The sequence below is a fragment of the Alternaria viburni genome (assembly GCF_023758015.1).
Source record: "Alternaria viburni strain BMP 2772 chromosome Unknown scaffold_17, whole genome shotgun sequence".
NCBI lineage: Eukaryota > Fungi > Ascomycota > Dothideomycetes > Pleosporales > Pleosporaceae > Alternaria > Alternaria viburni.
Window position 1 is genome coordinate 680941 of NW_026055786.1, and position 27991 is coordinate 708931.

Sequence of the window (27991 nt, forward strand, 5' to 3'; positions counted from 1 at the left end):
CCTGGGGCCGTTCGTAATCCTGCTGCCTGCGGTATTCTCTCCACGCCCCTCGCACACCGCACCGCACATAGCAAGGGAGCTGCTACACATTACTAGCAGTACGGGCCCTATCCCAGCACACCGGCCAGATTAGCTTCTGTCTGAGTGAAGAGGTACGCATTGAGTCTTTCTTGCGAGCAGTTCAAGACAGCTGTCTTCCGGACGTCTTTTGGCCCGGGCCATTGCATTGATTGCATCGCTCCTTCCCCGCCATACCAGACGAGAGCTCACACTGCTCAGACGCTCCTTCCTGCCCACGTCGCTCCTTCCACACCTATAATCTGTCCGAGGTACGCGCCTTCCGTTGCTCGTCACTCACCTCCATCTCTCCCAGGCACTCAGCTTACCATTTCCTATAGGACACCAGTAATCCCACATCCACCATGTACGGTTCCGGCCAGCAGACGGGCATCTCCACGCCCCGCTCTGCCGCAAACCTGCGCCCGCTCATCCTCTCCCACGGCTCGCTCGAATACACCCTCCTCATCCCGACCGCCCTCCACTTCAATGCACAACAATTGAGGGACACGTTCAAGTCGACGCTCCCAGAGCCCACCGACGAGCTCGCCCTAGACGATGAGCCATCATCGGTGGCGGAGCTGGTGGCGCGATACCTTGGCTTTGTCGCGAAGGAGGTAGAGGAGGGGGAGGACCCTGACTCTTTCGAGGAGGTGCTCAAGCTCGTTCTTACCGAATTCGAGCGTGCCTTCCTCCGCGGCAACGAGGTGCACGCGCTGGCTGCATCTCTGCCCGGCATCACCGAGAAGAAGCTGGTCACGGTACGGTCATACTACGCTGCTCGCGCGGCGGTAGAGAGGCCAATCAAGCACCACGAGTCCGCTCTCTTCCGCGAGGCTTCCGACGAGAATGCCTTCATCTACGCTGTCCTGGGCGGCCAGGGCAACATTGAGGAGTACTTCGATGAACTCCGCGAAATCTACAACACCTACCCCTCATTCGTCGAGGACTTTGTTGCAGCCGAGGCGCAACATCTCCTCGTCCTGTCGCGTGACCCACGCGCCGAGAAGCTCTACTCCAAGGGCCTTGATGTTATGCGATGGCTCAACAACCGAGACTCACAACCCGATACCGACTACCTGGTTTCGGCACCTGTCAGTTTGCCCTTGATTGGGTTGACTCAGCTTGCACACTACGTCGTAACGTGCAGAGTGCTCGGCAGCCATCCCGGCCACGTACGCAGCCGCTTGTCTGGTGTAACCGGTCACTCGCAGGGTGTCGTCACAGCCGCCGCTATCGCTGAAGCTAAGAATTGGGAATCTTTTGAGCGATCTGCCAAGAAAGCCATTGAGATCCTCTTCTGGATCGGTGCGCGGAGTCAGCAAGCCTTCCCCAGGACCTCGCTGGCACCGACAGTCTTGCAAGACTCGGATGAGAACGGCGAGGGTGTCCCCACGCCTATGCTTTCCATCCGTGATCTCTCAAGAAAAGCAGTCCAGGACCACATTGACGCGACAAATGCCCATTTGCCCCAAGATCGGCACATTGCCATCTCTCTAGTCAACAGCGCTCGCAACTTCGTAGTCACAGGTCCACCAATCTCTCTGTACGGTCTCAACCTTCGTTTGCGCAAGGACAAGGCCCCGACTGGCCTGGACCAAACGAGAATCCCCTACACTGAGCGCAAAGTGCGCTTTGTCAACCGCTTCCTACCCATCACTGCTCCTTTCCACAGCCCATATTTGGTAGATGCGACCAAGCAGCTCGAAGATGATCTCAAGTCAATCAAGATCTCCACTGCCGATCTTGGCATCCCCATGTATGACACACATACAGGCCAAGACCTTCGCGAGACCGAGAGCGACAACATCGTGCCTCGACTTGTCAGCATGATCACTGCCGATTCGGTCGAGTGGGAGAAGGCAACCGTCTTCCCCAAGGCTACCCACATTCTCGACTTCGGCCCCGGTGGTATCTCAGGTCTCGGAGTGCTCACCAACCGCAACAAAGACGGTACTGGTGTCCGTGTTATCCTTGCGGGTGCCATCGACGGACAGAACGCCGAAGTTGGCTACAAGCCCGAAATCTTTGACCGCGACTTCGACCATGCTGTTAAGTACGCTGTCGACTGGGTCAAGGAGCACGGACCGCGTCTCGTCAAGACTTCTACTGGCCAAACCTACGTCGACACCAAGATGAGTCGTATGCTCGGTTTGCCTCCAGTGATGGTGGCTGGTATGACGCCTTGCACTGTTCCATGGGATTTTGTTGCAGCGACCATGAACGCCGGCTATGAGATCGAACTTGCCGGTGGCGGCTACTACAATGAGAAGACCATGACCGAAGCTATCACTAAGGTCGAGAAGGCGATTCCTGCTGGTCGTGGTATCAGCGTCAACCTCATCTATGTTAATCCTCGCGCTATGGCCTGGCAGATCCCCCTCTTGGCCAAGCTCAGGGCCGAAGGTGTTCCCATCGAAGGTCTTACCATCGGTGCTGGTGTTCCATCCATTGAAGTAGCCAACGAATACATCGAGACCCTTGGCATCAAGCACATTGCCTTCAAGCCTGGTTCCGTCGAGGCTATTCAACAGACCATTAACATTGCGAAGGCGAACCCTACCTTCCCGGTCTTGATGCAATGGACTGGTGGTCGTGGTGGAGGTCATCATTCCTTCGAGGACTTCCATCAGCCCATTCTGCAGATGTACAGCCGTCTGCGCAAGTGTGAGAACCTGATTCTCGTCGCAGGTTCCGGTTTCGGTGGCGCCGAAGACACATACCCATACCTCACCGGTCAATGGTCTACCAAATTTGGATACCCACCCATGCCATATGACGGTTGCTTGTTCGGCAGTCGCGTAATGACGGCGAAGGAATGCTACACATCAAAGATGGCCAAACAAGCTATCGTTGACGCCCCTGGTCTTGACGACGAGGACTGGGAGAAGACCTACAAGGGACCAGCTGGAGGTGTCATCACTGTTCGCTCTGAGATGGGTGAGCCAATCCACAAGCTTGCCACTCGTGGTGTCATCTTCTGGCATGAGATGGACCAGAAGATCTTCAGTCTCGACAAGGCCAAGCGTGTCCCCGAACTGAAGAAGATGCGCGAGTACATCATCGAGAAGCTGAACAAGGACTTCCAGAAGGTCTGGTTCGGCAAGAACAAGAAGGGAGAGTCAGTTGACTTGGAAGACATGACTTACACTGAGGTCGTCCAACGTATGGTAGACCTCATGTATGTCAAGCACCAGTCCCGCTGGATCGACCAGAGTTTGAAGCGCTTGACCGGCGACTTCATTCGCCGACTGGAAGAGCGTTTCAGTAAAGCCAGCAGCGAGTCGCTCATCCAAAACTACGATGAGCTCAACGACCCCTTCCCAATGCTCGAGAAGGTCTTCAAGGCTTACCCCGATGCCGACAACCAGCTCATTAGCGCCCAAGATGTGCAACACTTCCTGTTGCTTTGCCAACGTCGTGGACAGAAGCCTGTACCGTTCGTCCCCGTCCTTGATGAGACCTTTGAATTCTTCTTCAAGAAGGATTCACTCTGGCAATCTGAGGATCTCGATGCTGTCGTTGACCAAGACGTCGGCAGGACATGTATTCTTCAAGGACCCATGGCTGTTAAGTACTCCACCAAGGTTGACGAGCCCATCAAGGAGATTCTGGATGGTGTCCACGAGGGTCATATCAAGCTCCTTATGCACGACATCTACGGCGATGACGAGTCCAAGGTTCCCGTCATTGAGTACTTCGGTAGCAACCTGCTAGCACCACCCCAGGGTCTAGAAGTGGATGGCCTTACCGTCTCGGAGCTTGAGAACAAGGTCATCTACCGCCTCTCCGCTGCTCCCAACGCCACAATGCCAGAGGTACACTCATGGCTGCAACTTCTGGCAGGCTCCAGCTACTCATGGAGACACGCTTTCTTCACAGCCGACATCTTTGTGCAGGGTCAGCGTTTCCAGACCAACCCTACTTCCCGAGTCTTTGCTCCCACACCCGGCATGGTTGTCGAAATCCAGAACCCCAACGAGCCTGCCAAGACTGCCATCATCGTCAAGGAGCTGCACCACGGCGGCAAGTTGATCAAGACCGTCGAAGTCAGCCTCACCAAAGACAGCGAGATCCTCCTTAACATCTACGAGGAGCGTACCGCCATTGGACACGCAGTCGCATTGCCTTTCCGCTTCACCTACCGTCCTGACGTAGGCTACGCGCCTATTCATGAGGTCATGGATGCCCGAAACGACCGCATCAAGGACTTCTACTACAAGATCTGGTTTGGAGATGAGGCATGCCCATTCGATGCGTCCGTCACTTCACGCTTCGATGGTGGCCGCGCCACTGTAACAAGTGAGGCCATCAACGACTTCGTCCACGCAGTCGGAAACAAGGGTGAGGCCTTTGTTGACCGACCTGGCAAGGAAGTTTACGCCCCCATGGACTTCGCCATCGTTGTCGGCTGGAAGGCCATCACCAAGCCTATCTTCCCTCGCGCAATCGATGGTGACCTTCTCAAGTTGGTCCATCTTTCCAACGGGTTCCGCATGATCTCTGGCGCTGAGCCCTTGAAGAAGGGCGATGTTCTTGACACCACTGCACAGATCAATGCTGTCATCAACCAGGACTCTGGTAAGATGGTAGAGGTCTGTGGCACCATCACCCGCGATGGTAAGCCAGTGATGGAAGTCACTAGTCAATTCCTCTACCGCGGCGCATATGATGATTTCCAGAACACGTTCCAGAGGAAGGTCGAGAAGCCCATTCAGCTCAACTTGGCTACCAGCAAGGACGTGGCCATTCTGCGATCAAAGGAGTGGTTCAACTTTGAGGAGCCTGAGATCGACCTGCTGAACAAGACCTTGCTCTTCAAGCTCGAGACTGTCGTGCGATACAAGAACAAGACAGTCTTCTCTGACATCGAGACTCAAGGAGAGGTCTTGCTCGAACTCCCGACTAAGGAGGTGATCCAAATCGCTTCCGTGCAATACAGCTCGGGCACCGCATACGGCAACCCCGTCCTCGACTACTTGGAGCGCAATGGAGCTGCGGTTGATCAGCCAGTGCTGTTCGACAACGCTATCCCACTTCACGGCAAGGCACCGCTTCAGCTCAAGGCACCTGCTTCCAACGAGAACTATGCTCGCGTCTCTGGCGACTACAACCCCATTCACGTCTCACGTGTCTTTGCTAGCTACGCCAACCTACCTGGTACGATCACCCACGGCATGTATTCCAGCGCAGCTGTCCGAAGCTTGGTAGAGACCTGGGCCGCCGAGAACAATGTCGGTCGTGTTAGGAGCTACCACGTCAACCTCGTGGGCATGGTGCTTCCCGACGACATGCTCGACGTCAAGCTTCAGCACGTCGGTATGGTGTCTGGTCGTAAGATCATCAAGATTGAAGTCAGCAACCAGGAGACCGAAGATAAGGTCCTCCTCGGCGAGGCTGAGGTTGAGCAACCCACCACCTCATACGTCTTCACTGGTCAAGGATCGCAAGAGCAAGGCATGGGTATGGAGCTTTACAACAGCAGCCCCGTTGCCAAGGAAGTCTGGGACCGCGCCGACAAGCACTTCATGGACAACTATGGTAAGTCTTCACTAAACATCTATATCATGCTCTGGCTAATTCAAAACAGGCTTCGCCATTACCAACATCGTGAAGAACAACCCCAAGGAGCTCACCATTCACTTTGGTGGCCCAGTCGGCAAGGCCATCCGCCAGAACTACATGTCCATGACATTCGAGACTGTTGCTGCGGACGGCTCGATCAAGTCTGAGAAGATCTTCAAGGAGATTGACGAGAACACCACATCGTATACCTACCGGTCGCCGACTGGTCTGTTGTCAGCGACTCAATTCACACAGCCTGCTCTGACGCTCATGGAGAAGGCGTCGTTCGAGGACATGCGCGCCAAGGGTCTGATCCAGGTCGAGAGCACATTCGCTGGACACTCTCTTGGTGAATACTCTGCCCTTGCTGCCATGGCTGAGGTCATGCCTATTGAGAGCTTGGTGTCGGTAGTGTTCTACCGTGGTCTTACCATGCAAGTCGCCGTCGAGCGTGACGAGACCGGACGCTCGAACTACTCCATGTGCGCTGTCAACCCCAGCAGGATTTCGAAGACCTTCAACGAGCAAGCACTTCAATACGTTGTTGAAAACATTGCCGAAACAACCGGATGGCTTTTGGAGATTGTCAACTACAACATTGCCAACATGCAGTACGTTGCTGCCGGTGACCTCCGCGCCCTCGACTGCCTTACTGGCGTCACGAATTACCTCAAGCAACAGAAGATCGACATCCAAGCGCTCATGCAGACTCTGTCGCTAGAGGAAGTTAAGAACCACCTAGTTGAGATTATCAAGGGTTGCGCCGAGCAGACAGAGGCCAAGCCCAAGCCGCTCGACCTCCAGCGTGGCTTCGCTACCATCCCGCTCAAGGGTATTGACGTGCCCTTCCACTCGACCTTCTTGCGATCCGGTGTCAAGCCCTTCAGGTCCTTCCTTCTTAAGAAGATCCACAAGACATCCATCGACCCTAGCAAGCTGGTCGGAAAGTACATCCCCAACGTAACTGCGAAGCCCTTCGCGTTGACCAAGGAGTACTTCGAGGACGTGTACAAGCTCACCAACTCACCCAAGATTGGCAACATCCTGGCCAACTGGGAGAAGTACGAGGAGAGCGGCAAGGAGGAGACCAAGGCCGAGGCTGCTGCGTAAAGCAAGTCGGCATTGTATGCAATAGACAGATAGATACGAGATTCCTTGATTGGGGCGTTTGGCGGTTCAACAAAGTAGATGATTGGCCATTTGATATCCAGGTTGGAGGCTTCGATGCTCTTCTTATGATAGAACTTAGTAATTCATTCGTTCAAAAAAGACATGCACAAACTATATATGTGACAGGAGTAAAAGAAAGTGTGAATATTCGTGAAATGAACCTTTTCCAACCAGTTCGCCCAACCTATGCTAGCTTCTGCGAGCCCCAAGCCTACCCTAAGACAACCCTAAGAAAGAACATGAATACAGATCGAAAGAATGCGCTTATATCCAAATCAATCACCAAAGAGAAAAAGAGATATACAATGAAAGTATCATCATAGAAAAGAGTGTTGTTCTATCGAAACAACCCCCGTTTCCTCGGCGTCCTCCCCCCATCCGCCGTCGCCACCCCTTCCTGCGCCGAACTCGAACTGCCCAACGCAGGCATAGTATGCGCATGCACCAGCGGCGGCGCCTCAATATGTCTCTGGCCCTGATACGGCGTGTTGTGACTCTGATATGGCGTTCCCTGTAACTGCTGTTGCTGTTGCTGTTGGTACGGCGGTAATTGCTGCCAATTCTGCTGGTAGCCCTGTTGGTTATAGCTATCGTTGTATCCGTTGCTGATGACTCTGTGCGGCGTTTGGGGGACGAATTCATTTGGTTGTTGGTGGTGGGGCTGTGTGTGGTGGGACTGTTGTTGCTGGGAGCGGAGGAGGCCGAAAGCCCAGTTTGAGAGGTTGAAGCCGCCGAAGATTATTATGGCTGTGAAGATCTGAAAGGGGTGTTAGTCTGAGTTGGGGTATATATTTGGGTGTTGGTGGTGGTGGGGTCGTCCGCTCTGAAAGCAATCGCAGGACTGGGTATATTGGTCGTGCGAACGCGTATGCGCAGAATCAATGTGCTCGCGCCGTTCGTGGACAGCTCTATACACAGCGATTGCCGGTATACCGAGAAGAAAGCAACATACCATAGACTTATAACTAAACTCCTCAACAAAAGAGTTAAATATCATAGCAAACGTCTTCGCCGTCACCGTCGCTCTTGCAACTTTCTTCGGATCGCGGTTCATGCACGTCTCCCAGACACCACAGGCCCTCTCCATGGCCGGCACCACCTCCTCCGGCCGACACCGGTTCCGGTTGTATTCAATGGCGCACCCGGCGATTTCGACCATGACTTCGGATGCGTGTTTGGAGGATTCGATGTCGACGTCGGTCATGACGCCCGCCCAGGCGGAGTAGACGATGTAGATGAAGAGGCTGCCGAGGAACATGTTGACGGTGAGTTGGAGGTAGTAGGACAGGACGGAGGGGAGGTTGGGGTGCGCTTCGACCCACGAGAGGAAGCCGCCTACGCTCATGGCGAGAGTCTGCTGGACGGGGCCCGCCTCTTTGGGAGGGACTTGTGGTCGTCTTTGGAGTTCGTTGTCGGAGTCTTCGCCGTCGTCGTCGTGGACCGTAGCGCGCTTCTTGGACCGTGACCGCTCTGACCGGCGCTTGACTATGCGGTTTTCGGCTTTCTTGGAGTAGTACTTTTGCGATGCGTCCTTGTCCCGCTCCCGCTCTCTGTCCCGCTCTTTGGTGGGGCTCGGCGTGGACATGAAGGTTCGCTTGAACCAGCTGTCTCGCCGCCCGCCCTTTGCATCGCCGTTGCCCAACCGCCCCATCTTGCTCGCCAATTGTGTGTCTGGTGTGCCAGGGTCGCTGTCCACTTGTGGTGTGCCTGGTGTTTCCCCGCCTGAGCTGAAGTCGAGGTCGTGTGAGGGCGTTCGCATAGACCACGGGCTCGGTTGGATGTGTGCGGGCACCGAGGATGCGGGTGTGGACGGTAGCGGCTTGGAAGGATCGCGGCTGAAGTATGTCATGCGGTTGTCGGGGTCGCGCAGCCGGTTTGGAGTCGCGAAACCGTTTTTGGAGGGAGAGTCTAGGACGGAGTGAGGGCCTGGCTGGCCGAAAGAAGGCCCTGAAGTCAGCGGTTGTGTTTCCCCATGTGTGTCTCGTCCGAAAGGGAAAGAGGGGTCTGGGGACTCACGCTTCTTTTGTTGGCTGGCAGCGAGGAAGGGCGATTGAGCGTCAATGGGGCCTGTTTGGTTCGTCCACTCAAAGTCCATGGGCGTCGTCGAGGGGCGGTGACTTCGCGACATGATGTCTGCCAGCGAGATTACGGGACAGGTGGAAGGTTCGGTTCGGTGCGTGCGTCGTGGCGTGTTGCGCTGTTGTTGATCAACACTTGTGTGTCTGGGGTCTCAGTTGCGGACTTCCGGCACTAGTCTCGATTCGGCTCACTACAGTTGCAGTAATGTTGTAGGTTTGATTGCCGCTGGCGAAGAGAGCACTGTTATTTTGTATCTAATCACGAAAGTGAGACGTTCGAAACATTGTGAATTAACCGAATGCACGAGCATGTCTTAGTGCTTCGGGAGGACGCCTAGTAGCAAGTCACCCTCTCTGCCAGCTTCCTTAGAGTTCATAGAATTTCGTAGTAGTAGGTATAGTACAGTGAAGATCAAAATGCAATGCCTCTGAAAGGCCCCCATATGAACAGAACTCCCTAGAACAATGATAGCCGCCTTCTCCTGTTAGGCATCTCTCCTGGCCAAGTAGGTGGCATGACGGGTGAGACCCCCAGTGATTCCGCAAGCAAGCACAACTCGTCGTGCTGGATTTTCCCACCGCCCTCCCCAATCTGACACCTCTCGAAACAGCTGTGTCTCAATCGCTGACTACGCTCCTTCTAGGCAGGCGTAAGACCAACCTGTGTACCGTTCATCGAGGCCAGAGTCAGTGTGAGACCCTCTCGCCATGGACCCGGGTCTCGGCTCTCCATAGTCTTGAACTCCTGCACCATACGCACAGTCACGTAGCTCGCCTCGGTAAGCGCGTATTGCTGGCCGAGACAGATACGTGGGCCGCCGTTGAAGGGCAAGTATTCCCAGCCTGGACGGAGTGTCTCCCACCTCTCGGGCTTGTACTCGTCTGCGTCTGGGCCGTAGAGGTCGTGGCGGCGGTGCATGGTGTATGGTGAGTAGCCGACGGTCGTTCCCTTTGGTACGAACAGAGGTGCTTGGCCGTCTGGACCACCTCCTCGGGGCAAGACAGAGTCGCGGATGGCAAGACGGGAGTTACCGGGGACGACTGGATGGAGGCGGAGTGCTGGATAGAATTAGTATACCGATATATCAAGCTCAGTATGCAAACTCACATTCGTTGAGGCACCACTTGACGTATTTGAGGTTCCTCAACTCCTCGTACGTCGGTGTGCGACCTCCCAGTGCCGCAACCTCTTCCCTCAACTTTGCATAGATATCAGGCCTCTTCGCAATCTGGAAGAACATGTTGCTGAGCAGACTGGCAGTCGTATCACGTCCGGCAAGCAGGATGTTGATGAGTTCCTCACGGATGCGCTTCTTGTCGGTAGTCTGCTTGGCTACTTCTTGGATAAAGTAGTACTTGTCGTCCTTGCCTCCAGCGCTCTTCTCAGCATCCAATTCTTCCCTGAAACGGAGCGCATCGTCGACGAACTTGTCAACGTAGGCGTGGCAGATGCTGATAGCCTTCTTGCCCTCGGGGTTCTTGCGGAAACGGTCGAAGATGCCCCAGCGGGTGCGGGTTGTGATGTCGTCTTGTGCGGTGGTGAATGCTTTGCTGAAAATGACGTCCTCGTTGTTTGCGTCTTCTTGGCCGACCATGCGGAGCGAGTTGGTGGAGTGGTTGAACAGGAACTCTGTTGCGGTGTCAATGGTCAGGCGGAAAAAGAGCTCTTGCAGATCGACAGTAGCGCCATCCTTGGGGATGTGCTTGAGCATAAGCTTGAAGTGCCTCTCGAACGCCTCGATATCCGCAACTTGATCGCGAGCGAAGTTGGGTCGCAGCAAGTGTCGGCTATTAGCCCACCGCTCACCATCCGCGTTGAAGATACCGTGGCCCAAAAGAGGAGTAAAAGCACCCTGCCTATGACCAAAACCGTAATCCTTGAACTTCAAACTCAGAATAGTCTTGACATTCTCCGGCTCACAAGTCGCAATAAAAGGCATGGTAACCAGCCTGTTATGGAAAGTGTTACCGAGCCGTCCAAAGCGCTTTCTGTTCTCTTCCAGCAGGATGTGGTGCTTGCTGTTGTATGCCATGACCTTCACATTATCAATTCCGAAAATAGGGTCTTTGTGGAACTGCGCCGTGCAGGGTTGGCAGCCATTCTCTTTCTTGAAGCGCTGGCGCGCGAGGTACAGGGCAATACGGGTGTATAGGATATAGGAGATGGCGGCTCCCGCAACGATGAAAAGTAGTGGCGACTGCGCCATGGTGTCTGTAGGAATTGTGTTGTTGGAGAAAGGTAGTGGTTTTCGGAAAAGGTTTTAGTGATGACGTCGAGGAATGTCGATAGTGGGTAGCCGCGTCTTCGTGGGAGCTATTTGTATGCCTTCGTCGAGGCAGTCGCGTTTATTCCACGAGGTGTTTAACCGGTGCCTCGCAACGAACCCAGTTGTTGATGTGGAAAGAGTGATTGCAGGGTAATAGACACAGCCGCTGTCAGGTCCGCCTTGAATCCACAGTATGAAGCGTCTGTTGTTGAGCCAAGCCCAGGTAACAGACACCCAAGTCCTCTTCCCCTTGTCTTACGTCCGTATGCGATCAATGTCTCTGTTCTTACTCGCAGAAAGATTTGTCGTGCGACTGCTCGGCCGAGGTCCGATAAACTGTTCGGTCTCCGTCGTTGTTCCGCACTCCGCAGTGCTGTCCAAGAATCCCGGTATTACCACCAAGAGGCGGATGGTCGTTCAGTATAGCTACGGGCTTGGCTGAGTACTACCAAGGTTTGTCGTAAAATGTCAACGCAGCAAAAATATATCACTAGTCACGAGGCCAGCCACTCTCTTATACCACCACCACCCCTCCGAAATTCTAGGGGTTCCACAAACGCATCGTCTAACACGCCCACGGCACACTTACAATTTGAGCATTCAGCTCCGGACACGGTGCAAAGCGGCGCCCGACTGCTGAGGTAAACGCCCATTCGGAAGGGAATGCGCTCGCGGAGGCTAGAGCATAGCGTGCGTAGGTTTTCGGTGATGCCGCTGCTGCAGCATCCCTGCTCTGCCCCGTTACCGAGGCTGATTCGCGGGGGTCGTGATTCGCCAAATCTGATACAGCAGATCTGCGAATTCGCATGTTGGACCTAAACGGGTTACTGCCCGATGGTGTTGTATGCATGCTCGGAGGACTCGGAAGTTACTGTAATGAGGTGGGATAGGTAGTCATGTGTTGCAGGCGAGAAGGGCATGTTGCTTGTTGCGGGAATCATCAGAGTCAGCTAGCTAGAAGGAAATCATAGGTCCATAGCGAAATTGTTACAATGTAACACAGGCTACGATAGTGTGCACAGTCAGCTCATAACTTTAATTCGACGCTTTGCACTTGGAATATGATGTATACAATGTTGCTACATGCCAATGTCTTGGGTTGCTGATGGTGAAGTCGATACACGTCACCCGCGTGCGCAAGCGCAAAGCCCACGTTTGGGTCTGTCCAAACGGCCCGCTGCACGAGGCAGACTCCACTTCACATGCTGCCTCCGAGGGTACAGCGTGGATCACTAATCCGATGAGATCCACTTCATGTGATTGATCGTTTCCTTCTCTAGGTACTCATATACCTGTGTGTAGTCTTTGCACACGTGCTTCGCATCCCAACCGTCACTTCCACCTCGATCTTCGCCATGCTCGTCACCGGGGAAGCTTGTCGCTGCCCCTTCCAGTGCAACGTCTCCAGCGCACATTATCGCCTGCCTGATGTATTCGAAGCAGTGGTTGATGTGCCATGGCATCTTGACGGGGTTTGCCGACACGGGTGACGCGACCATGAGCTTCATGGAGTTGTACGCGCCCAGTATAGTGTAGAGACAGTGCAGTTGATGCGTTACGGATGTGGTGAAGACGGTGTGATTGGGATAGTCGTGTATCGGGTGTGGGAGGTTCGAGTATTCGGAGGGGTTCTTCACGTTGACGTAGCCCAAGCCCTCTACGAATATCGTCAGCACGGTTCAGCTGTGAGAAGCTAGAACGATGTACATACCTGGTACGATGCTCAGCCATGCATGTTGCGTCTCGTTACTCCAGAACTCTGCTGCATCTTCTGGGGCGAACACAGAACTGGGCTTGAAGCTCACAATCTGTTGCGAGAATCTTGGCGCAAATCCTGTGATGTCTCCTGCGAGCTCGTATTGATGGCTTTTCGCATGCTTTTGCCATCTCTTCTCCACCAGCAACCCCACAATGACGAGGAGAAGCGCCGTGTCCAGTATCCAGCGATAGCCCTTCAGCCTTTTCCACACCGTCTTGCGTCTTCGTCTCGGCCGGACTGCATCTTCTGTGTCCCAGTCGTCAACCTCCGTACTTGAATCCGAGTGATCGTCGGTGTTGCGTAAGGCGTCGTATCGTTGGTCGGGCTTTAATGGGTCGTTCGTCGCGAAGGCCATGATGGAAACGTCGTGAGTCGACTTGTGTGGTGCGAATGCTGGCATTACTGTAGCTGTGGTTTGGTAAGGATAAATGGGTAAGCGCGTGTATACAATGGCGTTGACGCGGCATCGTCTTCATCTGCTTTGGTGCTCAAACGTATACTGCGACGCCAATCGTTAGATGATACGTGATCCGGCTTGGAGGACGACGATCGGCAAGCCGAGCCCTGGATCATTAGCATAGATCGATTACATTATTAGAAGTATCAGCTTTCGGAACGCATTGTAACAGCATGCGCGTATATGTACGGCGTGCTGCATTGCATGTCATCGCGCAAGAGGCAGGCACGAGTGGCAGACGCGCCGCGATAGACATCAGCGCAGACATTACGATGACGCGAACTCAGATCGAAGTTCAGATCGAAGGAAGAAGGCAACGCAACAATTTCGTTCATATTCATGGTAGAGTCAAAGGGTTGGCGTCGGCGACGATGCTTTGGACGCGATGACGCTAATTGGAGTCTATCGATAATCACGCCAAGGACTCCCTAGCCCACACCACCTGCCACTGCATTCGGCATCATCACCGACCACCCTCTGACCATGAGATTGAGATCAACGCGCTCCGATCCGACTCATACTCTACAGGTTGTCGATGCTCTTGGAGCGAGATTAGAAGATACCATTGCCACATTACCTCCGGTCCATCCGGACACACCATCCGTCTCATCAGCGAGCATCAGCCAGCATCGATTACGCACCTTCGATTCCTCACTCCACTATCCGTATGTGGCGTTTACTAGGAGTCTGCTGCGGCGGGTGAAGGATGGAAGGTTCGCTGCTGTTTCTAAGCGCTTGTGCGGCATGCTCCTTGACGGTCGGCAACGTCACCGTTGAAATATCCTCTTCAGTGAAGAGACCGAGTGCCTCAACAGACAACTCTTTCCTGCTCGATGACGACCGTGCTGCTGATGCGGCATGGTTACGCGCGTGCATGCGCTTCTTTCCCAGCGAAACAGAATCCCTATGAGCAAACAGTTCAGGCGACACACCACCCGAATGCACAATACGAGAGTGCGCGATCGTAACAGAATCGCGATGGTCGCGAAATTTGGTGTCTGCTTCTTCGAGATTCGAGAGCTTTCGGATCATTGGCGATGGCTTGGTGTTTCTTCCTCTGGTATGCGGGATCTCGACATTGGGCACGACAAGAGTGTGCTCGGAGGGTGGTGATCCTGCTCCTGGAGCGTGCGGCGGCGTCACCTGTAGGGCGTGCTGAAGTGATATTTCCTCACACGACACGCTCCTGGTCAGAGGCGCGCTTACGGGACGTGATGAGACGCTAGAATGCGCTCCGCTTGTGATACGGCTATTTGGAGGTACTGTTGCTGCCAGGTCTTCGTCGTCGTCCACTGCGCAGTCATAGCGAGTGGCTCGACCATCATCATCAGGGAACACCACAATGGTGGGCTTGAAGCTGTCTGACGGGCTATTCCAGGTTCCCGACCATCCTGCGAGCTTCGAGTTGACTCGGTCAAGGCCACCACGTTTGGCGCTCGGGCTGGCAGTTTCCAAGGCATGACTTGCTGACGAGCTTCGTCGTCCCCGTGTCCTGATGGTATGCTCTTCTGGCACATTGTCCCAGATGACCTCATAGCTGCCACTCTTTGTCTCGATGATTTGCATTGTAGGTGTTGCTGGGTCAGCGCTGTCATCATGGGTGAGTCCTTGCGCGTCCCACGAGGGAGCTATGGCGATGACATGTACGTCTGTCCGTGTAGTAGCTGGCTCTGCTGCAGCGCTCTTCGCTATGTTCATCGTGTTCGGGCATGATGGGCATGACTTGGCGAGTTCTGTATGATTGCTGGCCGACCTGAACCTCTCTCCGGTATCACTTGCTAGAATCCGAGTCGAGACTTCTTCCGTGATGGGTGCCGGGGGTAACGTAATCGATTGCTTCGAACCACTTTCTTCGAAATCGACAGTCTTCACGCGGCGCAAGGTCTTGAGCTCGGCGTTGATGCTTTCTTGTTGCAATCCGGTCGGTGGTGTGGTTGTGGTACTCTTCGCCTTCTTCTTTATACATGGCTTCAGTTTCGCGTTCCCATGGCGCGTCTTTGGGTTTGCAAACGCTCTTGCTGGGTCTGGCTCTGACTTTGAACGCACAGCAGTGGACCTGATGGGACTTGGCCTTGCACCCTTCTTGATCTGGTTCTTATTCGGCTCGGGTGTTTGAGATCGCTTGGCCATGGACTTTGTCTGCTCGACGAGTTGCTTCTGAAGGCTAGCAGATGAAATGTTTGGATCGTGGTACTGAGATTTTAGTTCGTATCTGGAGTTGCTGATGGAGCGCTGAGAGCCGGGTCGTGGAGGCCGTAGCTGGCTACGTGTCGGAGATGGGATCGGACGGGTTGTATGGCGCCCATCCTCCTTCGAGCGCACCGCCTCCAACGCGGCAATCGCAGTCAAGCGCTCATTCCGTTCTTGGCTCGGTATAACCAGTTCGCTCGCGGATCGTTTCAGCGACCGCCTAGAACCCGCCTTCGAGGGCTGACTCGCTGACGTGTCAGTTCGATCGTTGCTCGTTGTCTCGGCATCATGCGGCGTTGTTGTTGCGAAAGCAAAGTGGGGTTGGCGCTCCTGGTCAGGTGTATAAGGAGGAGTGTTGAGGGCTGCCTCTTTATCGGTTGTGAGGTACGAGGTGAGCTTGGTGATTAAGCCATCGCCGGAGGTCCCAAGCATGGTAGTTGCAGATTACGATGAATACGTCAACTGGACAGCAAACATTCGTCAGCGTGTGAGTCGGAGCCTGAAGAGCGGTGGCAAGTATCGTGATATATAGATCGTGACGTAGGAAGTTCGAAAGTCAGTGATAAAAGGATTTAGGGTGACGTTCTAGTCGCGAGGAACGTGTGTGCAGTAACAGCCAGGGCAACTGTACAATAGAAAGATCTGGATATGCGGAAGGAAAGGTACAGCTTGGGACGGGAGCTCTTACCCTCCACAGAGCCATCATGTTTTGGCCTCGGGAAGTTACACTCGCATGAGCATGACTCAATCGCACTGCCATGAACAGGCAGGGCATGCTGAAGTTGAGATAGTAGAATGCGATACAAACTCCGGTTTCTACAAAAGACATGCGGAATCTATCCACTGTTGACGTTACACTGCTCATGCTCTTTTGTAGCTTGCAATGATTACGTATCCATGAAGGCAAAGGCGGCTTCTTATGTGTCCACCCCCACCTGAGCAATGACGGTCGACTGAATACCACTTCCGGTACCGGCCGAATTGGGCAGCTCACTCCATTACTGATTCCGACGTCAAAAGACGGCTTGATTGTACTCTCTAAAAGCTGAACTATGTTGAACTAAGTACCCGCCCGCCAATGTCGCATGCCCGATCGGGGATAACGCCTGCCTCGGCACCATTTCCGGTCAGCGACTCACATCATGTTCTCGAGCAACGTGCGCATCCATCTCCACGAATCTCGCGTCATTATTGGGGAATCTGCAAGGTGCTTGCTGTCCACTGCGCACGCTGGTATGACTTAGTGACATCCATGGCAGAGCATCTCTTCCTACATGCCGCTTCTTCGACGCCATTTGCCTGTTTACACGGCTTCTGCGAACGCCATGCCGCTATTGCATTTGTACCCTCGTCGGTCGCAGCCAAACAGACAGCGCACGTGTGTCTGCTGGTCTGAACATGCATCAAGATAGCCTCGTGTGCCTGGCTGTCGGGTCGCGTCATCGCGGGATCATCCCGGTCCTGACGGGCATGTATATAGGCTGTTGACATTCTTCAGAAACCATCTGCTCAGGCACGCGACAGTCTACCACCCTTCGCAATGTTGTTTGTCGCTTCGCTCGGCGTTCTGGCGCTCTCCGTCAACCAAGCTTTTGCTGGTCCGGTCATCACTCGAGATGATAATGCTGCTGCAGCAAATGTCACCACCTGCAATGGCAAACTTTACACCTACGAACAGCTAGCAGGTTATGGAAAACTTGTCAGCGACGCTCGTGACAAGTTCGGCGACACCATTGGCGGTATTGGAAGCGCCATTGCATTCGAGAAGAAGTCTTGGAAGTACAAGAAGGGCTCCTACGAGGGTGTTGTTTGGGGCCTGCCTGATCGTGGTTGGAACACTCAGGGTACCCAGAACACTCAGACCCGCATCCACAAGTTCAGCGTTGTCTTCACCCCAGTTGAGGCAACTCTAGAGAAGCCCGCCAGTCCGAACTTTCAGTTCTCTTACGTCGACACTCTGCTTCTCACTGGACCTGATGGAACGCCCTTGACTGGTCTGGATCCTACAGAAACCATCACCTACCCTGGCTTCCCAACTCTTCCTTTAGCCAGATGTAAGTTCTACATTCATCTATCAATTATCAGTACTGATAGTTGCAGACACCGGCAACGGCTTTGGCCAAAATGGAACCGGTGGTGCTCGCGTTCCGCTAGACACCGAGGGCTTAGTTCTCGGAGACGACAAGACTTTCTGGATCAGTGACGAATACGCCGCGTACGTTTACCAGTTCGACAAGAAGGGCAAGATGATCAAAGCCATTCGCACCCCCGAGGCTCTTGTTCCCCGCCGTAACGGAACTGAGAGCTTCAACGCGGCTTCTCCACCCATTTACGACCCTGATCTAGAGATCACGCCCGAGGATCCCGACAGCGGCAGAGGCAACAACCAAGGCCTGGAAGCTCTGACTGCCAGCCCAGATGGCAAATACCTCTACACCATGCTCCAAAGTGCTACCATCCAGGACGGCGGCAGCTCCGCGAAGAAGCGTCGCAACACTCGCCTCCTCAAGTACCGTGTCAAAGACGACAAGACCACGCTAGAGGCGGAATATGCTGTTCAACTTCCTGTGCTGCCAACAGGGCGCGTCGCCAGCCAGTCCGAGATGCACTATATCTCCGAAACCCAGTTCCTTGTTCTAGCGCGCGACTCTAACGCTGGTCACGGAGCAGAAAGCACGTTGTCCATCTACCGCAACGCGGATGTGATCGACATCTCCAAAGCCACCAACGTCGCAGGCACAGCGGCCGATGACATCAAAGGACAAATTGCAAGCAAAGATGGTGTCTTGAAGAGCAGCATCGTGCCTGCTACTTACTGTCCGTGGCTGTCCTTCAACAACAACGACCAGCTAGGCAGATTCGGTCTTCACAATGGCGGCGAGCAAGATGCGAATCTGCTGAATGAGAAGTGGGAGAGCTTCGCCATGTTGCCCGTTGACAAGGACGACAAGATTGGTAGGAGCGAGAGGCAAGATGAAGACGAGGGAAAGCAGTACTATCTGGTGTCTTTCTCCGACAATGACTTCATCACTCAGAACGGTAAGATACATCTATTCGTGTTCTTACGCTCATGCTAACGTAACGTAGGATACATCAACTTTGGTCAGAACAAGTACGTGGACGCCTCTGGCTACAACCTTGACAACCAGGTTTTAGTGTTCAAGGTCAAGCTTCCAAAGGGAGCGAACCCCTTGTAAATTACCATAGATGATGTACGCTATCGCCGTAATCTGCATGCATGATGTGCAATTCATTCACTACAATCAGATGGCTTGAGTATACCCTCATTCCGAGTCTGAACCAGAGCTATCTTCCTCATCAGAAGAAGACATCACAACACTATCACAAGAATCCTTCTCACCTCCCATATCCCTATCTCCAAGATCACCCACAGCCTCATCCAAACTCTCTTCGATGACGTCATCCATGGTACGCTTCTTCGGGACGAGGGACATGGTACAACCTCCTCTCGAGTTGCGACTCGTGGCAGCGGAGTCCCTCCTCGAGACACTGACAGAAGTGCTAGCGCCCTCAACCGCATCTGAGTCTCCAACCTCCTCTTTCGCTTCCTGTCGTTTCATCTTAGCTTCTTGCTTCTTGTCCAGCTCACTGTCCACTCTCTCTATCGCAAGCGCCAAAGCCTCTTCTGCTTCGTTTCCCTCGGCGAGGAGTTCAAAGTACACCTTGGCGCACATTTGGTTGTGGCTGACCGCTTCTCTCTTCGTGGTAGCGGGTTTGCCTATTTTGTATGGCTTCCTAGGTTTCCATATGGAGAGACCTGGTGCTTCTTGGCGAACCACGACACCCGACGGGAGATAGAAGTCCATATCTTCGCTTTTGCCCAGACTAGTCCGGCCGGCTCCACATCCTGGACAGGTCTTCTTATCGCCCGCTAGATAGTACCGTCCGAGACCATGGTTGACGTCGCATCGCCAGGCAAATTTCTCGTCTGCTTTCTGCTTCTTCCAGTAATAGCCATCGGGAATCTCCTGACCGTGTTCCATCGTGGTCGAGCCACTAGGATGAGGACCAAGATCGGGCTCTGGCTCTAGCTCAGGCGTCGTCTCAGGCGTCGGCGCTTTCGGCGGTGGCTTTGGCCGAAGGTAATGAACCACTGCGTCGACAGCAATTTGCCGAGCCTCTTCTTCAGTCGCACCAGTACCCACAGCTTCCCAATATGCGTCCTTCGCCACAGCATTGTGACAGGGTCGGTCTGATTTGCGAAGTCGAGCAGCCTGTTTACTAGGTTTCCAACGCATGTCTGGTGCGGGTTGGTGGTAAAAGGACCTCAATGGCATGTAAAAGTCCATCTCAACAGCATGATTATCACTGAGCGAGGTGTTGCAGCCTCGACAGTTTTTGCGGCTCCCAGAGTTGTAGTAGTGACCCATCGCGTGTTTGCAACGACAACGCCAAGCGTACTTCTCATCCACTGAGGTCGGCTCGAAGTAAGCGTTGGGAGGAAGGTGTTGATGTAGTTCCAATGTCATAGTTCCACTGGGATGGAGCGATGGTGATTTATTCGCCGACGAACTCTTCACGATTGACTGATTGATCGGTTGCTTGCCTGGCTTGGGTGCAGTCGACTGCTGCTGGGTAGAGTGACATCGCATGACTTGCCTATCTACGGCTTGGTTCTTCTTCCTCCTCTTCTTTGAGGGCTCTGAGGGCATCTTGTCAGATTCAGAATTGCTCAACGATCCACCAATATCTCGTCGAAGGATCTGTGGAGGAGAGAAGGAAGAGGACTCGAGAGTATGCATGTCCGAGTCTACTGGGAGACTTTGCGATGCAGGCGAATCGGTAGTGGTAGTTTCAGCGGACAGGCTTTCACTGTTCTGCTGTGATCGAGCAGAATTTCTGGCTTGCTCTCGAAGTCGCTCCCAGGCTGCGATGGTTTCGAGCTTCTTCGGGTAGTCGTTGGCGATGGGACGAATACCCATAGACATAGCTGCTGTAACAACTTGCTTGAAGTTCTGGAATGCATGATCGAGAGCCTGTGGTGGGTTACCCCACTTAAGTGTCAGCCGGCGCTTGTGATCATTGATCAACCTGGTTCGCCAGTGGTGTACCTTCTCTACGTGCTCGTTGCCGTTGCTTTGCTTGCATGCGCCAGCCTGGTCACCGATGGACATTCCGGAATCATGGGAATCGAATAGATCTTCGTAACGAGGAAAAGGTTGATGGGATCCCTCTTTTTGTGCATCATCTAGAGACAGGGCATCTACAGGGTCGTGATACAGTTGGGTGAGATCTGACAGTATCCGGGGCTCTTGGTGAACATCAGCCGCCTTTGCTTCGTGACCGATATCGAGTGGACTGCTTGTAATGGATTGAGGCTCGTGAAATTCTGACGTTGTGGCCAGCTGCGGGAAAGGAATCCAGTTCCGACGAGATGAGGCCATTCTGTCATCTCTGGTTGCTGCTCCAGGCATGTTCTGACCTTTACGCTTCTTGGATGTTGACAGCTTGACGGCACGACCGATCGGCAAAGTCATACTGAAGTTCTCCTTTCGAAACAGTGTCTGAGATACAGCGTCAAGATCTTCCAATGGACCAGCCTGGTAGCCAAGTTCGTACTCCTTGGTCGAGTATCGTACCATCGTAGGATGTGAGCTGGTACGGTGCCAAGACACGTTGACTCTCTCTGCTACAGGAAAGAGATTGCCAGGACCGTACTTTGAGAAGGGTTTGGTGTCGAGAGTATGTAGATCGAGGAACGGCGCGCCGTCCATGCCGTCTCCAGCGAGAAGGTGTACAGTGCGGCAGTGGCCATTCCAGATCATTTTCTTCGTGATACTGTTGACCTCATGTGATACAGACTTCATGTACTCGGCGATGCTTTGGCGGCCGCTGTTTGTATCTTCAGAACACTGGGCGAGGCGGTCGGGATGCAAGGCATGCGCTACGAAGCGGTTCAGAAAAGTGGCTTCGTAACCCTTCTGACTAGCTTGGTAAAGCACGTAGTTGACGTAGTCCGCCTTGGAAGGTATACGACGGTTCAGATGAACACCGGCACGAGCTCGTTGAACACGCGTAGGGTTCTGAAGGGTGTCGTTGCTGTTAGTAGCAGCTACTAAATGTAAGCGAACAGCATCTACGTAGAAAAAGCTTCTTACCAGCTTCAAGTGTAACACCACTGGGTATCTGGTGTTGGTCGTAAGTTTCCGACACGAAAAGCGAATCTTGGTCCTCGTAAATGTCCGCTGTTGGGTTGTGATGAGTTAAACCGGGTGCGGCGTCGATGCGTATCCGAGACGGAGCACCAAAAGAGCCATCGCTCCAGTCGATCTCATCCTCGTCAGCGTAGACCATAATGCTGAGGTGGGTAAATGAAGGTATGAGTAAATGATGGATATCGATGTTCAGAGATAGAATGATGGAATTCGAGAAGGAAGAGAAATATACTCTGATGACCTTGCCGCATAAATCCTGATGCGAATTGGGCGCATATGCAAACAAAAGACATCATTCTAGCGTGCGAATTCAGTCATACTAGAGCCGGATGTGGATGTCCAAGATCCAAAGACAGAGCAAACCAAATGTATGTGCAGCGTTTGTTAGAGACCGGAACATAGACGGCCACCCAAAAGCCGCGTCGTAGGCCCGATGGATGGCCGATTTCAAGGAACAGATCCACCAGGTTCGCGATTGAATGATGCTGGTGGGGGCAAATTTGGTAATGCGGCCTGGGCAGGAGGCTACTGTTCGTTTGATGTTGAGGAATGCTGGTATGTCCGAGCCGAGCGCCAAACGCACTTTTGGGCGCTGAGGACATTGAATGACGCATAGTTCGAAAAGACGGTAAAGTAAACGCGAAGCAGTTATGCCATAGACAAGGTTAGTGTGCGCATTCCATTCGACTCACACAGGCTATACGCAGTTGAAGTTATAGCCGACTGGACGCGATGCCGACACACATGTGCGAGTGCTGGTCGTCATTGCGGACAGATGTGTACACCAAAACGATAGCGAGTAGATACGGGGTCGCGAGGTACGACCTTGTAGGTCGGGCGTGACCTGCAGCGTTGGAGTCGTGGAGTGTTGGGTGGAGGTGAGGGCTGGGGCAGCTCGGATGGCGGCGCACGGGCCAGTGGACCCTGAAACTATGTCGATGTGGCATTTCGAGCATCTTGAGGCCTCGAGCTCCAATTGCTCTCTCCACATTCAAAATGGGAAGGAAGCACGTGTCTTCGCTAGCCTTCATTCTCCCTATCTTAGCCAGTACCGCAGATGCGGCGTCAGACCCCGCCCGGCCGCGGGGTGTCGCTCCGGAATGTATGTTGCACATGTCACAGCTCCAGGAGAGCTTCCGCGTAGACGCTCGAGCATAGCTGACAGTGGATGTGCAGTTGCAAAGTACTACAAGGATGCCGAGACATTCACTTGTATCTCGAATCCGGCCATCAAACTCCCAGTCGCACGCCTGAACGACGACTACTGCGACTGCCCCGACGGCTCTGATGAGCCAGGCACGTCGGCGTGCGCCTACCTCTCGCCCCTCTCCCCACCCCAGCCTCTAGGCTTCAAGGGCAAAGGCATCAACGCTACGCCTGCTCTTCCTGGCTTCTACTGCAAGAACAAGGGCCACCAGCCAAGCTACATTCCCTTCACGAACGTGAACGACGGCGCATGCGACTACGAACTATGCTGTGACGGCAGCGACGAATACGAGCATGTGGGTGGCATCAAGTGCGAAGACAAGTGCGCGACCATTGGGAAAGAATGGCGGAAGGCGGACGAGGCGAGACAAAAGAGCCTGACTGCTGCGAAGCAACGGCGGAAGGAGCTCATCGCTGAGGCTGGTCGTATGCGGAAGGAAGTCGAGGACCGCATTCAGACACTCAAGACGCAGATAGAAGGTGCGACTCTCAAGGTCGACGGGCTGACCAAGAGCCTCGCCGAGATCGAGAGGGCCGAGCGAGGCAAGGTTGTCAAGGGCGCAGGCAAGGGCGGCAAGATCACAGTGCTGGCCAGCCTCGCCAAGGACAGAATCCAAGAGCTTACCGATAACGTCAACCGCGTGCGAGACGAGAGGAATGCGGCACAGTCACGGGTTGAGGAGCTCGAGGGCATGTTGAAGCGCTTCAAGGAGGAGTACAACCCCAACTTCAACGATGAAGGCGTGAAGCGTGCCGTGCAGGCCTGGGAGAACTATGCTGCGCAAGAACGCCCGGGACCCAACAACGCTCTAGACCGCGACCTCGACGAGATTCTCAAGCCGGACTCCGAGAGCGCCATTAAATGGGACGAGTTCGAAACAGTCGAAGAGTCTGACGTGGAGCTCCGTAAGCAATGTTTCCAAGACGCGTCTAAAGCTACCTACTGACTATCGCATGCAGTCTACAAATTTGAGGAGTACCTTCCCGACTCCATTCGTAGCTGGGTGGACAGCAAGCTGCGCGACTTGCGAGTCGCGCTCATCGAGAACGGTATCCTCGCGGACCCTACCACTGGCGACGCCCCGGAATCCAAGGCCATTACCGACGCCAAGTCACAACTCGACTCCGCAAAGAAGGAACTTGAAGGCGACAAGTCGGAACTCACAAGGCATGAGGAAGATCTTACTAAAGACTACGGACCAGACTCCATCTTCCGCGCTCTCAAGGACCGCTGCACGTCTACCGACTCTGGCGAATACACGTACGAGCACTGCTTCCTCTCAAAAACCACTCAGAAACCCAAGAAAGGCGGTGGTCACACTGGCATGGGCAACTTTGCACGCATTGAGTCCATCACCGTCGATGAAGAGCTTCCTGCCGATGGCAAGGGCTTGGGCAGTGGAGAAAGGATTGCAATCAAGTACGAGAATGGCCAACACTGCTGGAACGGCCCCAACCGAAGCACAATGGTCATTCTAGCGTGCGCCGAAAATGACGAGATTTGGAAGATCGTCGAGGAAGAAAAGTGCGTCTACCGAATGGAAGTAGGTACGCCTGCAGTCTGTGGCATCGATGTACAAAAGGCCGTGCCGGCGCACAATGAGCTTTGAAGAAACGAAATTACGTAGACAATTGGGCCGGTAGACATGACGATGTTCTGGAACATGTTGCTGTCTTTGTCCCCCACATCATCTGGAGCGCGTTTGGAGTAGATAGCAACACGATTATCACCAGTTAGCGTGGAGTTAATCTATCCCCAATTTCCCCGCCTCCGCACCTTCCCGCCTCAGTCTATTACGTCATCCGCATCAGGGTCTCCTTCGGGAGGATGATTAACCTCAAGCCGGCCTGAACTTAAACTCATGGGTGCCCAGGTATGCGGCTTAACATCAGCTTACTTTGTACACCAGCCCCGCGGGTCGGGTCCGGCAGTTGATTGACAATTCTCTTCGGCCCGTATGGAATATTCAATAATATAAGACGCGGCGTTGCGACGCATCCACGAAAAGGACGGCACCTGGAACAACGACCAACCATCAAAGAATGTTCGCAAACGGGTCAACTACAGCAACCTTCCAGAATCACAATGGTCTTCCGATCGCAATCGTTGGCGGCGGACTTGGTGGTGCCGCGCTCGCCATTGGTCTTCTAAAACATGGGGTCAAAGTGCACATCTACGAAGCCTCTCAAGCCTTTGCTGAGATAGGTGCCGGCGTTGGATTCGGTGCTAACGCCACGACGGCATTGCACCTTATCGATCCTCGACTGCTGGAAGGCTACATGAAACACGCCACGATAAACACAGACCCTGAACGCGAAAACACCTTCAACACGATAAGATGGGGCATGGACGAGCGGCGACCTAATGGAGCTAAAGCGGGAGATCTCGGTTTCCACCAGATGGACGCCAAGAAGACACCAGATGCGCCGACTGGATTTTGTATGCGAGGCCGTATACACCGGGCGCGTCTGCTCGATGAGATGGTCGCGTTGCTTCCCAAGGACATAACAAGCTTCGGCAAAAGCTTCCAGAGTGTTGAGGAAGTGGGTGCTGGTATGCTCAAGATAAGCTTCGCCGACGGAACGACTACTCTAGCCAGTGCACTCATTGGCTGCGATGGCATCAAGAGCAAGGTACGAAGCTTTGTATGTGGTCCAGATGTGAAGCCAGCGTACGCTCACGAGGCCGCGATAAGGGCTATGGCCCCAGCTGAAGTGGTTAAGGAAGCGCTAGGAGAAGAAAGGGCACTGAACGGTACATTGTACTGTGGTTATGGAGGAAGTTGCATCACCTACCCTGTCGACCATGGCGAACTCATCAACATGGTTGCCATGCCACACGATCGATCCCTCACCAGCACTTGGGACCAGGATGACTGGATAGTACCCACGAGTGCGGATGAGGTCCGTGAAAAGTTTAAAGACTTTTATCCGCCACTCATCGATCTTATCGCGAGACATACTCTACCATCTAAATGGGCACTACACACTCTTCAACACGATAAGCCATACTACAAGGGCCGTGTTTGTCTACTGGGCGATAGCGCGCACGCCACGACGCCTCACATGGGAGCCGGAGCTGGCATGGCTATGGAAGATGCATTTCTCCTCAGTCGCTTGATAGCTGATGTCGGAAGTTCTGATAATATTGAGGCTGCCTTCAAGGCCTATGATGCTGTCAGACGACCTAGAACACAGGGATGTATTCAGAGGAGTATCGAAAATGGTCTAGCATACAACTTCATGGTAGAAGGGGTAGAAGATGATATGAATAAGCTTGAGCAGAAGCTCAATGAGAACTTTCGGTGGCTTTGGTATGAGGATTTGGAAGAGCAACTGCGCAGGGCGCAAAAGGTTCTAAAGGAAACAAGCGGACATGATGTTAGTCAGCTTTAGCGTGCTCGGGATCTAATCTCGCGCAACTGTTCTAATTTCTTACAATCAATCGCTCTACTTGCATCTAAATCCAGATGGCGTCTATCAATACACACAATGAAGTGTCGGCCTTCGCTCCTTCAGTTTGACGATCCAGACCAATGCAGCTTACGTCATAGGCCCGAAGGTTTCGGCGATACCGCCGCTCCCGCCAACAAGTTCCGTCTCCTGCTAAGTCCAGGTACCATCTCGCTTCCAGCGGCTACATATCTCTATGCGAGCACACTTTACCACCTAAAGACTAGATAATCTTTAGGAAGATGCCCGTCAGGGTCTACACCGGCGTGGAACGCCTTGGAAAATTCTACGAGCCAAATACCGCGCGGATGCCGAGATCGACCGAGCTCTGATTTCAAACCATCGGACGGGATGTGCTTAGTAGGGGCGTATATAGCCTTTTTGGTCCGTCTGAAGTCTTGTTATTCAACCCTCACAGCTGCTGTTTTTTGTTTCCTTCAATATCTTCCTACATGTCCGAACTCTCAAACTTACCAAAATCAAACACCCACAATACCAAGATGTCCGCAGACCGCCTCTTCCAGCCGCTCAAGGTGGGCGCCATGGAGCTCAAGAACCGTATTGCCATGGCACCTCTGACACGATTCCGTGTCAACGACGACCATGAGATCCTGCCCATGGCTGCACAGTACTACGGCCAGCGTGCTTGCGTACCGGGAACCCTCCTCATCACCGAAGCCACCCTGGTCTCGAAACAATCTGGTGGTTACCCCAACGTACCCGGTATCTACACTCAGGCTCAGATCGACGCATGGAAACCAGTAACCAAGGCTGTCCACGAGAAGGGCTCGTACATTTACCTCCAGCTCTGGGCCCTTGGACGTGTAGCGAACAAGGACTTTGCTGCGGCGAACGACATCACCATCAAATCTTCCAGCGCAACATCCCTGGGCGAGGGATACGCTACTCCCAAGGAGATGACCGTTGAGGACATCAAGCAGAGTATCTCCGACTACGCACAAGCAGCCAAGAACGCCGTCGAGGCTGGCTTCGACGGTGTAGAGATCCACGCTGCCAACGGCTACCTCATCGACCAATTCTTGCAGGATACCTGCAACAAGCGCACAGACTCCTACGGCGGCTCTGTTGAGAACCGCTCCAGGTTCTGTGTCGAGGTCACCCAGGCTGTAGTAGAGGCCGTGGGCGCCGACAAGACCGGCATCCGATTGAGTCCATTCTCCGAGTTCCAGGGCATGAAGATGAAGGACCCCCTCCCCCAGTTCACAGACATCATGAAGAGACTGGATGCATTCAACCTGGCCTACCTCCACCTTGTCGAGGCCCGCGTCTCTGGTAACGCAGATGTTGAGGGCTACGACTCTCTCGACCCTCTACTGCCCCACTACTCTGGCAAGCTGCTCATCGCTGGTGGACTCAAGGCCGAGGATGCGAAGAAGATTGTCGAGGAGCACAAGGACCGCGATGTCGTGGCCGTGTTCGGACGCTACTTCATCAGCACACCTGATCTCGTTTTCCGGATAGAGAAGGGCATCGAGCTTACTCCTTACGACCGCGACACCTTTTACGTTCCCAAGAGCGAGAAGGGATACATCGACTACCCTTTCAGCAAGGAGTGGAAAGAGGCGCACCCTAACTTGTAGAGACTGCGCAAG

The 27991-nt window shown here is 53.7% G+C and overlaps 10 protein-coding genes across 10 annotated transcripts; 5 read left to right on the plus strand and 5 right to left on the minus strand.

The window, feature by feature from the left end:
- Window positions 1-422: 422 nt before the first annotated feature.
- On the plus strand, window positions 423-6732 carry J4E79_007854 (uncharacterized protein; the record flags this gene model as incomplete). The annotated part of the gene is made up of 2 exons (XM_049356716.1): window positions 423-5598; window positions 5648-6732. The coding sequence occupies 2 exons, from the start codon at window positions 423-425 to the stop codon at window positions 6730-6732; spliced, it is 6261 nt and encodes a 2086-aa protein (XP_049209063.1).
- A 397-nt stretch (window positions 6733-7129) lies between these two features.
- J4E79_007855 (uncharacterized protein) lies at window positions 7130-8887 on the minus strand (the record flags this gene model as incomplete). The annotated part of the gene is made up of 2 exons (XM_049356717.1): window positions 7130-7549; window positions 7745-8887. The coding sequence occupies 2 exons, from the start codon at window positions 8885-8887 to the stop codon at window positions 7130-7132; spliced, it is 1563 nt and encodes a 520-aa protein (XP_049209064.1).
- Window positions 8888-9510: 623 nt separating this feature from the next.
- On the minus strand, window positions 9511-11077 carry J4E79_007856 (uncharacterized protein; the record flags this gene model as incomplete). The annotated part of the gene is made up of 2 exons (XM_049356718.1): window positions 9511-9929; window positions 9979-11077. 2 exons carry the CDS (start codon window positions 11075-11077, stop codon window positions 9511-9513), a joined length of 1518 nt encoding a protein of 505 aa, XP_049209065.1.
- A 1292-nt stretch (window positions 11078-12369) lies between these two features.
- On the minus strand, window positions 12370-13251 carry J4E79_007857 (uncharacterized protein; the record flags this gene model as incomplete). The annotated part of the gene is made up of 2 exons (XM_049356719.1): window positions 12370-12794; window positions 12849-13251. 2 exons carry the CDS (start codon window positions 13249-13251, stop codon window positions 12370-12372), a joined length of 828 nt encoding a protein of 275 aa, XP_049209066.1.
- Window positions 13252-14004: 753 nt separating this feature from the next.
- On the minus strand, window positions 14005-15975 carry J4E79_007858 (uncharacterized protein; the record flags this gene model as incomplete). The annotated part of the gene is made up of 1 exon (XM_049356720.1): window positions 14005-15975. The coding sequence occupies one exon, from the start codon at window positions 15973-15975 to the stop codon at window positions 14005-14007; it is 1971 nt and encodes a 656-aa protein (XP_049209067.1).
- A 1108-nt stretch (window positions 15976-17083) lies between these two features.
- J4E79_007859 (uncharacterized protein) lies at window positions 17084-18740 on the plus strand (the record flags this gene model as incomplete). The annotated part of the gene is made up of 3 exons (XM_049356721.1): window positions 17084-17597; window positions 17644-18582; window positions 18631-18740. 3 exons carry the CDS (start codon window positions 17084-17086, stop codon window positions 18738-18740), a joined length of 1563 nt encoding a protein of 520 aa, XP_049209068.1.
- Window positions 18741-18827: 87 nt separating this feature from the next.
- J4E79_007860 (uncharacterized protein) lies at window positions 18828-21858 on the minus strand (the record flags this gene model as incomplete). The annotated part of the gene is made up of 3 exons (XM_049356722.1): window positions 18828-19778; window positions 20085-21603; window positions 21716-21858. The coding sequence occupies 3 exons, from the start codon at window positions 21856-21858 to the stop codon at window positions 18828-18830; spliced, it is 2613 nt and encodes an 870-aa protein (XP_049209069.1).
- An 857-nt stretch (window positions 21859-22715) lies between these two features.
- Window positions 22716-24535, plus strand: J4E79_007861 (uncharacterized protein; the record flags this gene model as incomplete). Its single annotated transcript, XM_049356723.1, has 3 exons — window positions 22716-22821; window positions 22896-23831; window positions 23886-24535. 3 exons carry the CDS (start codon window positions 22716-22718, stop codon window positions 24533-24535), a joined length of 1692 nt encoding a protein of 563 aa, XP_049209070.1.
- Window positions 24536-24968: 433 nt separating this feature from the next.
- J4E79_007862 (uncharacterized protein) lies at window positions 24969-26321 on the plus strand (the record flags this gene model as incomplete). The annotated part of the gene is made up of 2 exons (XM_049356724.1): window positions 24969-25559; window positions 25611-26321. The coding sequence occupies 2 exons, from the start codon at window positions 24969-24971 to the stop codon at window positions 26319-26321; spliced, it is 1302 nt and encodes a 433-aa protein (XP_049209071.1).
- Window positions 26322-26878: 557 nt separating this feature from the next.
- On the plus strand, window positions 26879-27979 carry J4E79_007863 (uncharacterized protein; the record flags this gene model as incomplete). Its single annotated transcript, XM_049356725.1, has 1 exon — window positions 26879-27979. One exon carries the CDS (start codon window positions 26879-26881, stop codon window positions 27977-27979), a length of 1101 nt encoding a protein of 366 aa, XP_049209072.1.
- Window positions 27980-27991: the final 12 nt, after the last annotated feature.